The sequence below is a fragment of the Phyllobates terribilis genome, unplaced genomic scaffold (genome assembly GCF_046119375.1).
Source record: "Phyllobates terribilis strain yellow unplaced genomic scaffold, ASM4611937v1 Scaffold_3__8_contigs__length_932513732, whole genome shotgun sequence".
NCBI lineage: Eukaryota > Metazoa > Chordata > Amphibia > Anura > Dendrobatidae > Phyllobates > Phyllobates terribilis.
Window position 1 is genome coordinate 263,265,900 of NW_027362763.1, and position 14,391 is coordinate 263,280,290.

The window sequence follows — 14,391 nt, forward strand, 5'->3', positions numbered from 1 at the left end:
TATCTGCACAAAATATGACCCCCACACTGTCCCTCTTATGGTACATTCTCTCCACACAGCCCTCTCCTTACCCTATTGGGCCCCCTCTTCACACTGTCCTCTCACAATATGTCCCCCAATAGTGCCCAGTCTCTATACTATGTCCCCTCATCATAATGCCCCTCCTTGGCATACTGTCCCTTCCTGGCTGTGCCCTTAAACTGTTCCCACATGTTACCCTCCCCCTCCCACACACACAGACTAGTCAGTCTTTATTCTGTGCCCACTGACACTTTTTTCCTCCATACTGTCGCCTCACACTACTCCCCTCAATAGTCTCCTCACACGTTTCCCCTCTCACTTTCCATACTGCCTCCTCACACATCCCCCCGACTCCCCATACTGTGTCCGAACACATCCCATCACCCTTGCTCCACCATACTGTGTCCGCATACATTTTTCCTTCGCTCCTTATACTGTGTCCGCACCCATCCCCCCCACTCACCATACTGTGTCAGTACCCATCCCCCCATACATACCCCCCATCTCACCCCTCATTCCTCATATTGACTCTTCAAATTTCTCCTTTTCCCATATTGTTTCTGCACTGGTCCTTTCCTTGCTCCCCAAACTTGTGTCCTCAAATCATCCTCAACCCTGTTACACTACATCTCGCCCCCCTATAGCAAATCTCCCCCACCCCTCTGCTGCCTGAACCCGGGGCACATGCCCTGCTGCCACCCCCCTAGATACGCCTCCGGTATAGAGGTCAGATGTTCCTCTTTCTAGAGATGATTGTAGGTCACAGAGGTGCATCCTGTATTTTTCAATCATTTATAGCATATACTGTGAATTTGCCAGAAATGTTTAAGGTGGGAGTATCCCTTTAAAGTTTTAGTGTCACTTTACATTTTAAGGCAAAGCCATTATTTCATTTTAGCTATGCACTCTAATTCTAGCATTTACAGTCGTTGCTAACAGTTTTGAGACTGTGACACAAATTTTGGTTTTAAGAAACTTTGCTGATTTATATTTTATACTAGTAATTTGCGTCAACTCTAGATTGGTATGAAGAGGGATCAGATGCATTGCAAACAATCATTCCTTGCCATGAAATTTAACTTAATTTAAAAAAAACTCATCTCCACTAAATTTCACCCATGCAACAAAATGATCTGCATACATCATTTCAGTAATCTTCTTGTTAGCTCAGGAGAAAGTATTATTGATGACAAGGCAGCAGATATCACTCTTTGTTGCTGATTGAATTATAAGAGCTGATTGGTTGCTTTTAAGAGGGGGCTAGGGCTTGAAATCATTGTCTTCTTCTGTTAACCAAAGTTGCCTCCAAGGAAACACATGCAGTCATCATTGCTTTGCATCAAAAGGGCTTTATTGGGATTAGTTTGCTGCTTATAAGATTGCCCCTAAATCAACTATTTATTGGATCATCAAGAACGTCAAACACAGATGTTTAATTGGTGTGAAGAAGGCTTCAGGATGCCCAAGAATATCCAGCAAGTGCTAGAGGATTCAGCTACAGGATCGATTCATTATCAGTGCAGAGCTTGCTCAGGAATGGTAGCAGGCAGATGTCAGTGCATCTGCATGCACAGTGCGGCAAAGGCTTTTAGAGGCTGGCTTGGTGTCAAGGACACCATAACAAAGAAACCACTTCTCTCCAAAGAAACATCAAGGACAGACTCAAATTCTGCAGGAAGTTCAGGAATTGGACTGCAAAAGACTGGGTTATGGCTATGTTCACATATAGCTTTTTTGCAGTATTTTTTATGCAAACTAAAAACTTCTTTTCACAGTAAGAGCAAAAATCTATGAGATTTCAGAAATCTCATGCACACATTTGTTTGTTTTTCCTGGTCTGGATTTTAGAACTGCAGCATTTTTTAAATCTGTAGAATGTCAATTCTTTCAGCGTTTTTGCAGTGGTTTTTAATCCACAGAAAGCAATAAGAGTGAAAAAACGTGGCAAAAATGCAACAAATGTTTTTGCGACATTTTTCGGAACATTTTTGGTGAATAAAACTAACTTTAGTAAACATGTACTGTAGACAAAGCGCACATGAAATCTACACATAAAAAGGCAAAAAAATACCGTTACAGCACTGTAAAATGGGAGTTTTTAACCCAGTGTTTTTATTGTCAAGAGAACAGGTTTTGGCTACAGAAAAATATCGCAGCAAAAACACTACTTGCGAATATAGCCTAAAGTGGTTTTCTCTAATGAAGCCCCCATCAAACTGTTTAGGACATCTGGAAGAATGATTGACTGGAGAAGAAATGGTGAGCGCTACCAAGAGTCCTGTGTCATGCCAACAGTAAAGCATCTTGAGGTCGTTCATGTGTGGGGGCTTTTCATCTATGGAGTGAGCTCACTCACAATTTTACCAAAGATTACTGCCATGAATAAAGAATGGTATCTAAACATCCTTCAAGAGCAACTTCTCCCAACAATCCAGAAATAATTTAGTGATGAACAGTGCTTTTTCCAGTATGATGGAGACCATGTCACAAGACAAAAGTTATAACTAAGTGTCTCTGTGACCATTGATATTTTGTTTCTATAGCCAGGAAACTCCCCAGAACTCAATGCGATTGAGAACTTGTGATCAATTCCTGAAAAGTGGGTGAGCAAACAAAAACACAGAACTGATGATAAACTCCAAGCACTGATTACACAAGAATGTGTTTCCATCAGTCAGGATTGGGCCCAGAAGCTGATATCCAGCATATTAGGGCGAATTGCAGAAGTCTTGAAAGATAAGGATCAACACTGTAAAAATTGAGTCTGTGTATGAACTTAATGCATTTGTCAATCAAAGATTAAAAATGTATGAAATACTTATAATTGTATTCAATAACCATAGAAATATCTGACCAAAAGATCTAAAAACATGGAAGCAGCCAACTTTGTGAAAACGAAAATTTGTGTCGGTCTCAAAACTTTTGGCCTCAATTGTGCTTGAAAATGTCTTAAGACTTTTTACTTTGAAAATGTAGTAATATTTCAGGAAACACAATCAATAAATAAAAAAAACTAGTTGGAGGGTTAGGAAGTGGGTCGTTATTAGGATGTATGTGTAAATGAATACACTTCTCAAGATAATGTAATGGCTCCTCACTATAATAAGGTAATCTCCACAGTGTGCTTTTCTGGAAACCTTTTCCTTTGAGATAAGGCAGTCGCAAATAATGTTTTCTAGACTTATTCCTGTAGTATAAATCTCTTTTAATACTTAGTTGCATTAGGTAAATTGCACCACATAATATGTTGCTTTTACTTTCAGAGAAGTGCAGATTGTTTCCTATCAGAACAGAATTGATCAGCTCCAGGAAGCTCTGAAACAAAGGATGCTGAGCGAAGACAGCTGGGAAAGGAAGGTATGAGCCCAGCTTTTACAAGTGTATGAGCGCTATGGTACTGGATTATTGCCGAACAGAGCACTTAGTCGTCATATCCCAAGCTGCCCTGCTTAGCCGCTATGGCATTGCCACCATCCCTTCTCTAATAGACAAACACAGTTTAGCATTTACATGGCAAGAGAGCGGAACAGTTCAAATTTACTATGAACAGGTCGTTGTAAAGTTCATGTTTCCATAATGCGAGTGATTACTAGTACAACAACTGTAAAGGTTATAGTCCTGTGAATTTAGTGACTTTAGGTTTTTGAGTCAAGTAGTTTTTTGTTTTTCTTATTGAGCCTCTTCTCTTTAGGTCTCAGATCAAGCTGGAGCTTCACGAGTAGAGATGAGCGTTGTTCTACTCGAACTGTTCGCCAATCTCAAATTCGAGCTGTTTTGGTCGGTGTTCGAGCCGTTCGGCGAACACGAACAATTTGATAAAAATTTGGCTGTTCGAGGTTATGTTCAATAACTGTTCGTGCACCAAAATCATAACTGGATTTTTTCTCAGTAATGATGAAAATTAATGTTAATACGCAGTTTGAGTGTACAGCGGGGTGGGGGGAGGGGCAGGGGATGGATCTTTGCAGGAATAATGAAGATCTCCATTTTTTTTTCTCTTTCCCGCATTTACAGTGGGGAGGTGCAATCTGTCAGCCTATCAGCAGCGCACACACGGAGCGAAGTGCTTTTTTTCACACAAGCAAGGGCATGTGTCATTGGCAGTGTATGTCACATGTCCTTGCCCTATAAGACCAAGCCATTTTCCCCGTCGCCACCATTTTCTCACTGCTGCAGCTGCGTGTTAGACGGCACCGCTGTTGCTGTGTGCGCTATACCTTGTTAATTTCAAGCCAATTTTCGCAAAAATCTACAGATAGCTTGGGAGTAGGGAATAGTTGTGATTGCAGTCCTTTTAAGGACTAGGTTACAGCATTTCCTACGACTTTTATCAGGCAGGTCTGTGCTCTTAAATAGATAGATTGTGGGAGTAAAGACTAATTGTAATTGCAGTCCTTTTCAGGACTAGGTTACATCAGTTCCTATCAGTTTTTGCCAGGCAGGTCTGTGCCAGTGCTGTGCAAGTTTTTTTCACAGCATTTGGCTGAATCTAGCAAAGCTAATCCTTTTTGGCCTATTGCAGAGTGTGTTAGTCAGTGGAGTAGCCTATCTGTGTTGCAAGATATACCACCTGTGTATAGAATACCAATTTTTTTACTGTACATAGTGAAGTAAAATCTTTTGGGCATAGCATCATTCTATTAGTCCATCTATACTGACCTCCATCAGGTTGCAAATTGAATATAATTTTTTTCTGCATCTAGCTCTGAAAAAATATTTGGGCTTCTAGCAGTGTGTGGGACTTGTTCTATTAGTCCATCTATACTGACCTCCATCAGGTTGCAAACTGAATATAATTTTTTTCTGCATCTAGCTCTGAAAAAATATTTGGCCTTCTAGCAGTGTGTGGGACTTGTTCTATTAGTCCATCTATACTGACCTCCATCACGCTGCAAATTCAAAATAATTTTTTGTCTGCATCTAGCTCTGAAAAAATATTTGGCCTTCTAGCAGTGTGTGGGACTTTCTCTATTAGTCCATCTATACTGACCTCCATCAGGTTGCAAATTAAAAATAATTTTTTTCTGCATCTACCTCTGAAAAAATATTTGGGCTTCTAGCTGTGTGTGGGACTTGTTCTATTAGTCCATCTATACTGACCTCCATCAGGTTGCAAACTGAATATATTTTTTTTCTGCATCTACCTCTGAAAAAATATTGGGCTTCTAGCTGTGTGTGGGACTTGTTCTATTAATCCATCTATACAGACCTCCATCAGGTTGCAAACTGAATATAATTTTTTTCTGCATCTACCTCTGAAAAAATATTTGGGCTTCTAGCTGTGTGGGACTTGTTATATTAGTCCATCTATACTGACCTCCATCAGGTTGCAAACTGAATATAATTTTTTTCTGCATCTAGCTCTGAAATAATATTTGGCCTTCTAGCAGTGTGTGGGACTTTCTCTATTAGTCCATCTATACTGACCTCCATCAGGTTGCAAATTAAAAATAATTTATATCTGCATCTAGCTCTGAAAAAATATTTGGCCTTCTAGCAGTGTGTGGGACTTTCTCTATTAGTCCATCTATACTGACCTCCATCAGGTTGCAAATTAAAAATAATTTTTTGTCTGCATCTAGCTCTGAAAAAATATTTGGCCTTCTAGCAGTGTGTGGGACTTTCTCTATTAGTCCATCTATACTGACCTCCATCAGGTTGCAAACTGAATATATATTTTTTCTGCATCTACCTCTGAAAAAATATTGGGCTTCTAGCTGTGTGTGGGACTTGTTCTATTAATCCATCTATACATACCTCCATCAGGTTGCAAACTGAATATAATTTTTTTCTGCATCTACCTCTGAAAAAATATTTGGGCTTCTAGCTGTGTGTGGGACTTGTTCTATTAGTCCATCTATACTGACCTCCATCAGGTTGCAAACTGAATATAATTTTTTTCTGCATCTAGCTCTGAAAAAATATTTGGCCTTCTAGCAGTGTGTGGGACTTTCTCTATTAGTCCATCTATACTGACCTCCATCAGGTTGCAAATTAAAAATAATTTTTATCTGCATCTAGCTCTGAAAAAATATTTGGCCTTCTAGCAGTGTGTGGGACTTTCTCTATTAGTCCATCTATACTGACCTCCATCAGGTTGCAAACTGAATATATTTTTTTTCTGCATCTACCTCTGAAAAAATATTGTGCTTCTAGCAGTGTGTGGGACTTTCTCTATTAGTCCATCTATACTGACCTCCATCACGCTGCAAATTCAAAATAATTTTTTGTCTGCATCTAGCTCTGAAAAAATATTTGGTCTTCTAGCAGTGTGTGGGACTTTCTCTATTAGTCCATCTATACTGACCTCCATCAGGTTGCAAATTAAAAATAATTTTTATCTGCATCTACCTCTGAAAAAATATTTGGGCTTCTAGCTGTGTGTGGGACTTGTTCTATTAGTCCATCTATACTGACCTCCATCAGGTTGCAAACTGAATATAATTTTTTTCTGCATCTAGCTCTGAAAAAATATTTGGCCTTCTAGCAGTGTGTGGGACTTTCTCTATTAGTCCATCTATACTGACCTCCATCAGGTTGCAAATTAAAAATAATTTTTATCTGCATCTAGCTCTGAAAAAATATTTGGCCTTCTAGCAGTGTGTGGGACTTTCTCTATTAGTCCATCTATACTGACCTCCATCAGGTTGAAAATTCAAAATAATTTTTTGTCTGCATCTAGCTCTGAAAAAATATTTGGCCTTCTAGCAGTGTGTGGGACTTTCTCTATTAGTCCATCTATACTGACCTCCATCAGGCTGCAAATTAAAAATAATTTTTATCTGCATCTACCTCTGAAAAAATATTTGGCCTTCTAGCTGTGTGTGGGACTTGTTCTATTAGTCCATCTATACTGGCCTCCATCAGGTTGCAAACTGAATATAATTTTTTTCTGCATCTAGCTCTGAAAAAATATTTGGCCTTCTAGCAGTGTGTGGGACTTTCTCTATTAGTCCATCTATACTGACCTCCATCAGGTTGCAAATTAAAAATAATTTATATCTGCATCTAGCTCTGAAAAAATATTTGGCCTTCTAGCAGTGTGTGGGACTTGTTCTATTAGTCCATCTATACTGACCTCCATCAGGTTGCAAACTGAATATATTTTTTTTCTGCATCTACCTCTGAAAAAATATTTGGGCTTCTAGCTGTGTGTAGGACTTGTTATATTAGTCCATCTATACTGACCTCCATCAGGTTGCAAACTGAATACAATTTTTTTCTGCATCTACCTCTGAAAAAATATTTGGGCTTCTAGCTGTGTGTGGGACTTGTTCTATTAGTCCATCTATACTGACCTCCATCAGGTTGCAAATTGAATATAATTTTTTTCTGCATCTAACCCAGCCAATAGTTTTGGCCTAATACCACAGTTTGGCCACTCAGCTCTGCTCGGTTCCCATCCATTGTTTTTTTGTGCAAACAACTCCAGAGTTGTGAATTAGTTAACCACCAAAATGAGTGGAAAAAGGCCTGCTGCTGGTGGAAAGGGGAATAGGCGTGTTGGGAAGGGGAAAAAAGGTTGTGTCCGTGGGGTAGGTGTTAAAGCAACAGTAACATCTGCAGAAGAAAGACCATCTTCCAGCCAAACTAAAATGTCTACTTCTTTTAGCGGACAATGTGATAAGATCCCTTTCTTACGGCCACGCCAATCGCTACAAATTCCAGGTGAGGCACAAAAACAGCAGGTGCTTCAACGGATATCAATTGCTCCTTTAAGTGGGCTCTCCTCCACATCAACTTCAACATCACAAATACTCCAGTCCTCAAAGGTGTCACCCCAATCGCACTTGCTTCCTCACAGCTCCCAAATCTCCAGCTGCCCGTCTGAGTATGAGGTAGAACAGATGGTTGAGTCTGCAGAGCTGTTTACTCATACTATAGCCTGGGAATCAGAGGTCGACTCCAGCGCTTCTGTGAATCCAGACAAGGAAATGATCTGCACTGATGCCCAGAATCTTTATGAGTCGGATCCAGGACCAGACGCAGAAGGTTCTTACCATAATGTAGACCCTCATTCCCAAACTGTAACTCCTGTTGGTGGAGACAATGAGGAAGACGATGATGAGACTCATATACCTGATTGGAGCAACAACTTTAGTTTTTTGTCAGGGCAGGAACAGGTTGGCTCTGAGGACGACGGGTGTGATAACGCACAGGGTGATGATGATGAGGTTGGAGATCCCACTTACTGTCAACCCACAGTCAGCCAAGAGATGAGGTCAGCAGAGGAGGTGGAGGAAGATGCTAGTGACGACGAGGTCAGGTTGCGCCTTCCTGGACAGAGACGTAGTACTGGAAGCACGTCAACAACTGCATCCTCAAACACAACTCTGCCTCTCACCACAAGTCGTGGTGGCTCTTCAGGTCGCATGGGTGCTAAGCCTTGCATAGCCTGGGCATTTTTTCAGATCGATAAAGATGACCCAACTCGTGTTATCTGTAACATTTGTCAGCAAAAGCTAAGTAGAGGCCAAAAAATACATAGTTTGAGTACTTCATGCATGAACCGGCACATGGACATGAAGCATAAGTTGCAGTGGGAAGCTCAGTGTGCTACAATGCGGCCTAGCCGGCCGGGCTAACCACCGTCTGCCATATCTTGTGCATCCGCGGCCTCTTCATCCTCTGTGACTGGGGGGACAGCAGTCACACCTGTTTTGGGGCGCAGACCTGCCACCTCTTTACCCGCAACAGCCAGCGTGATTGGCAGGTCATCATTTTCTTTGGAGGTGGTAACACCAGCTGGTGTTGAGCGCTGTCCGACATCGATAGCACCACCTTTGGATCAAGGCAACCTAACATGTCCGCCTGCATCTTCCTCACAGACCGGCAGTTTGCCGGGGACACCCTTATCAACCCCGTCTAAGCACAATAGCCAGCCCTCGGTCCCTCAGATGTGGACAAGTAAAAGACCATTTCCTCCTAGCCATGAGAAAGCTAAGAGGTTGAATTTCACCATCTGCAAGCTCTTGGCTACAGAAATGCTGCCTTTCCGCCTGGTGGACACAGAGGATTTTCGAGACCTTATGTCCGTCGCAGTGCCCCAGTACCAGATGCCCAGTCGGCACTATTTCTCAAAGAAAGGTGTGCCTGCACTCCACCAGCATGTCGCACACAACATCACCGCTTCTTTGAGAAACTCTGTGTGTGACAGGGTGCATTTCACCACAGACACTTGGACGAGTAGGCATGGACAGGGGCGTTACATGTCGCTGACTGGGCACTGGGTAACTATGGTGACAGCAGGACAAGGGGCTGCTGTCCAAGTCTTGCCGTCCCCACGAGTTGTGCGTCAATCCTCTTTATGTCAAAGTTCCTCCACTGCTTCTGCCTCCTCAACCTCCTCTCGGTCTTCCACCTGCACCCAAAGCCTGTCTGGTCATGCCACAAGCTTTCTAACTGCGCAGAAGGGATCCTGCACACCTCCTTACTATGCTGGCGGTAGGGCTCAACGTCATCAGGCGGTTTTTACTTTGAAATGTCTGGGAAATGTGAGTCACACAGCTGAGGAGTTGTGGTCAGCTCTGGAGAACCAATTTCATGAATGGTTGTCTCCACTGGACCTGAAACCAGGGAAGGCCGTGTGCGACAATGCTGCAAACCTGGGTACGGCCCTTCGCCGGGGCAATGTCACACACGTGCCTTGTATGGCTCACGTGTTGAACCTGGTTGTCCAGCAATTTTTAGCCCACTATCCCAGACTAGATGGCCTTCTGCAGAGGGCACGGTCGCTGTGTGCTCACTTCCGCCGTTCGCATCCCGCAGCTCAGCGACTTACATCTCTACAGAAGTCGTTGGGCCTGCCACTTCACCGGCTAAAATGCGATGTGCCTACCCGGTGGAATTCAACTCTGCACATGTTGCAGCGACTGTGGCAGCACCGACAAGCCCTGGTGCAATACGTTCTGACGTATAGCCTGGGCCAACGAGATCCAGAGGTGGGGCAAATCACGCTGGAGGAGTGGTCTCAGATCAGGGACCTATGCACCCTTCTGCACAGTTTTGAAATGGCGACGAAGATGTTTAGTGCTGACGATGCCATTATCAGCATGACTATTCCGGTGATTTACAAGCTGGAGCACATGTTAAACAGAATTCGGAGTCAGGTGGTGGCACAAGAGGAGGTGGAGGAAGTAGAGGAGGAGGAGTTGTATGCGGAAGGGCTAACATCTGCAAGGTCCAGACGGTCGGCAGCACCAAGGCGGCAGGCATGTGAGGGTGGGGGAGATGGTTTTACCAGGGCGCATGGTAGCAGCCAAACTAGTGAGGAAGGTGCAGGAGCCCAGGAAGAAGTGGAGGACGAACTGATGGAAGACCTTGATCACATTTCTGTTGTGCGAGGTTGGGGGGAGAGGACAGAGGAAGGAAGCATGATTGTTACCTCGCCACCAACACAACAGGGACTTGGTGCTCCTGGATGTGCAACACACATGAGTGCCTTCTTGCTGCACTACCTGCAACATGACCCTCGAATTGTGAGAATTAGAAATAATCCTGACTACTGGGTTGCCACACTGTTAGATCCCCGGTACAAAAGTAAATTTGCAGAAATTATTCCTGCCATAGAAAGGGATGCACGAATGCAGGAGTATCAGCAGAGACTGTTGCAGAATCTTACATGTGCTTTTCCACAAAACACCAGTGGTGCACGTAGTGAATCTCACAGTTCCAACTTGCCAACCGTGGGACCGTCAAGTGTTCAGCACTCAAACCGTAACAGAACCACAGTATCTGCTGGTAACATCAATTTTGCGGAATCATTTCACCACTTTTTTAGCCCATCCTTTGCAAGGCCACAGGAGACAAGAAGTCTGACACATAGTCAACGCCTAGAGACGATGGTACAGGAGTATCTCCAAGTAAACATTGAAGCCATGACTGTGTCACTGGACCCTTGCTCTTTTTGGGCTTCCAATCTGGATAAATGGCCGGAGCTAGCCACTTATGCCTTGGAGATCTTGTCATGCCCCGCAGCCAGCGTTCTGTCTGAACGTGTGTTCAGCGCTGCTGGTGGTGTGCTGACAGATAAGCGCACGCGGCTCTCCACTGATAATGTAGACAGACTCACGTTCATAAAGATGAACAAATCATGGATCCGAAACGACTTTTCTACCCCTGTGTCATCCTGGGGAGAGTAAAAGCTTGATGATTGGTTAAAATCACCCTACCAACCGTTTTAAGCTTTCAAATTACTAATCATGTTTATCTGTATCTTGGCTGGAAAATAATTTGGGCTTTGTAGCAGTGTGCAGCACTGATTCTATTAGGCCATCTATAATAAGCTCCACCAGATTTAAAATTACTAATCATGTTTATCTGTATCTTGACTGGAAAATAATGTGGGCTTTGTAGCAGTGTGCAGCACTGATCCTATTAGGCCATCTATACTAAGCTCCACCAGATTTAAAATTAATAATAATTTTTAGCTGCATCTAGCCCGGAAAATAATTTTGGGGCTCCGAGATGCGCAAGACATATAAGTGCCTTCTTGCTGCACTACCTGCAACATGACCCTCATATTGTCAGAATTCGAAGTAATCATGACTACTGGGTTGCCACACTCTTAGATCCCCCAAACTTTTCGATCAACCTTTTCATTTTAATAAAGACCAAAAAAATGGTCATTTTTGAAATTATAAGCATTAGCAGGTTATTAGAAACTGAAATCAAACAGTTTTCAACTCAAAACTTTATTCTAGGTGATGTTACATTTTCACATAGGACCCCTTGTTCGAAAGGAGCTTCTGAACTCTCTCGTCCATTGAATTTGTCAGGTTTTGGATGGTTTCTGCTTCAATTGTTTTGCATGAGGACAGAATACCCTCCCAGAGCTGTTGCTTAGATGTGAACTGCCTCCCGCCATCATAGACACTCCTTTTGATGATGCTCCAGAGGTTCTGAATGGGGTAGAGGTCAGGGGAGCATGGGGTCACACCATAAGTTTGTCCCCTTTTATGCCCATATCAGCCAGAGATGCAGATGTTTTATGTGCAGCATGAGATGGTGCATTATCATGCAAAAAAATGATCTTGCTGTGAAATACACGGTTCTTCTTCTTGAACCATGGCAGGAAGTGCTGTTTGAGAAAATCCACATACATTATGGAGTTCATCTTTAGCGCCTTCAGGGATCCTAAAGGGGCCGACAATCTCTCTCCCCATGATTCCAGCCCAAAACATTACTCCACCTCCTCCTTGTTGGCGCTGTAGCCGTGTTTGCGTGGGGTGTCCATCAACCAGCCATCCTCCACTCCATCCATCTGGACCATCGAGCGCTGCACGGCACTCATCCGTGAACAAAACAGTTTTGAAATCAGTCTTCATGTAATGTTTGGCCCACTGGAGCCGTTTCTGCTTGTGTGAAGTGGATAGAGGAGGTCGACAGGATGGCGTATGCACAGCTGCAAACCTCTGAAGGACCCTGCATCTTGTTGTTCGGGGGACGTTGGAGGCACCAGCAGCTTCAAAAACTTGTCTGCTGCTATGACAAGGCTTTTTTGCCGCTGCTCTTTTAACCTGACGTAATTGCCTGTAGGAAAGAGTCCTCAATTTGCCCTTATCAGCACGCACACGTGTGTACTGTGAATCAGCTACATACTTCTTGATTGCCAAGACACTTCATCCTGATCATCGCACAATGTTTATTGTAGTCATGCCTTGACCTAAACACTCCACAATTTGTTGCTTCTCAGCAGCCGACACATCCTTTTTCTTTCCCATTTTGGCAGAAATGTAGGCTGCTTAATAATGTGAGACAGCCTTCTTAAGTAGTCTTGCCTTTCATTGGACACACCTGCCAAACTAATTAGCACAGGTGTCTGCAATTGCTTACAGTGATATAAAGAGCCCTGACACACATCACCATCAATGAGTTTAACTGACAAACAAACAAATTCTTCCCTTATCACTCCTAAACACTTTTTGCATAATAATTTGGAACACAGTGTACATGTGCTTTTCCACAAAACACCAGTGGTTCACGTAGTGAATCTTACAGTTCTAACTTGCCAACCGTGGTCTGTATGGAGTTGTTCAATAAAGGGCCCAAAATTAAGATAACATAGATGGGAGAGGTCTCTATGAATAGGAATTCCTAAGTATTTGATACCCTGTGAGGGCCAGGCAAAGGGAAAGTTGGACTGGATGGAATCCTATATGGATTTGGGGAGGGAGACATCGAGGGCCTCAGACTTCGCTGCATTGATTTTAAAATTTGACCATGTAACAAAGTGATCTATTTCAGCCATAACAGCATGGATGGATATATGTGATTGAGTGATATATACTAGGACATCATCAGCAAATAGAGAGCACTTGTACTCGGTGCCTCCCACCTCAATCCACCTAATATTGGGGTTATGGCGAATTGATGAGAGCAGGTGCTCCGTCACTAGGATGTATAAGAGAGGGGACAGAGGACATTCCTGCCTTGTCCCATTGGTGATTGTGAAAGATGATGAAAATGTTCTGATGCACCCCCTGGGCCTTGGGACACCCGAAGCCGGACCCTTTTTGGTGGATGCTGGTGGTTGTAGTCTTCGTGGCGGCGACCCGGTTCCGTGGCTCAGGGTGGTCAAACCAGTGGCGGAACTATTTATGTGGTTTTGATGTTTAAATGTCCGACTACGCCACCCGTGGATTGCGGTCAGAGTGAACCGCCGCTGCAGGGCAGACCGCTGAGGCTGGTGTTGTGGGTGCAGCAGAGCGTAGCATAACTCCCCACGGGAGGAGTATAGCCTCAGGGCAGTGTATGCGGAGGATGGGGGTGATGGTGCAGGGCAGCAGCAGTAACGACACGGAGTCAGTGATGCAGTCCAGGGCCTTTACTCACAGTTCTTATTATCCAGACCACGTCTGCAGGTAACGGCTGCCCACGTCGTACTGTGCTCACCAGGTGAGGGGCTCAGACAACTCCCAGATAACTTTGGAGCGCTTCACAGGACCCCCTTTGTGTGTCCTTTGTCTGGCCTTTCTAACCAACCCTTCTGTCCGGCTGCCTCGGGCCTCCTCTTGGTAAACTTGGCGCCAGTTTCCCTGACCCTATGTGGTGCCTTCCTAGCGGGTGTAACGAGGGGCTGCGCCACATAAAATGTCACAGCCTCCGGTTTCTAGCTGAGGGTCGTTTCCTGCCTCCACTAGTTTCGGGGACCGGTCTCCCCCTTTGGCCTGACCCCTCCACGCAGGTGGATTCGGGCGTGCGGTGGCGACTCGCCCGTCCGCACCCCTGGGATCCCTTCATTCCTCGTTCCTGGAGCCTTCTCCGCTCCTCTTCCTTCCTTCTCCCTCCTCCAGGCCTGGGCCTCTGTTACTAGGCCCGCCTCCGGAGCAGAGCTCATGCAGAGCCCCTGCTCCCTGCCACTTCTGCTCA

At 44.1% G+C, this 14,391-nt stretch overlaps 1 protein-coding gene across 3 annotated transcripts in view; it reads left to right on the forward strand.

Moving 5' to 3' along the window:
* LEKR1 (leucine, glutamate and lysine rich 1) overlaps nt 1–14,391 on the forward strand; it is a 195,228-nt gene that overhangs the window by 153,540 nt on the left and 27,297 nt on the right. For all 3 annotated transcript variants that reach the window (XM_073674775.1, XM_073674777.1, XM_073674776.1), the window contains exon 11: nt 3,285–3,378. In XM_073674775.1, the coding sequence (XP_073530876.1) occupies nt 3,285–3,378 (94 nt within the window). The remainder of the gene's footprint in view (nt 1–3,284; nt 3,379–14,391) is intronic.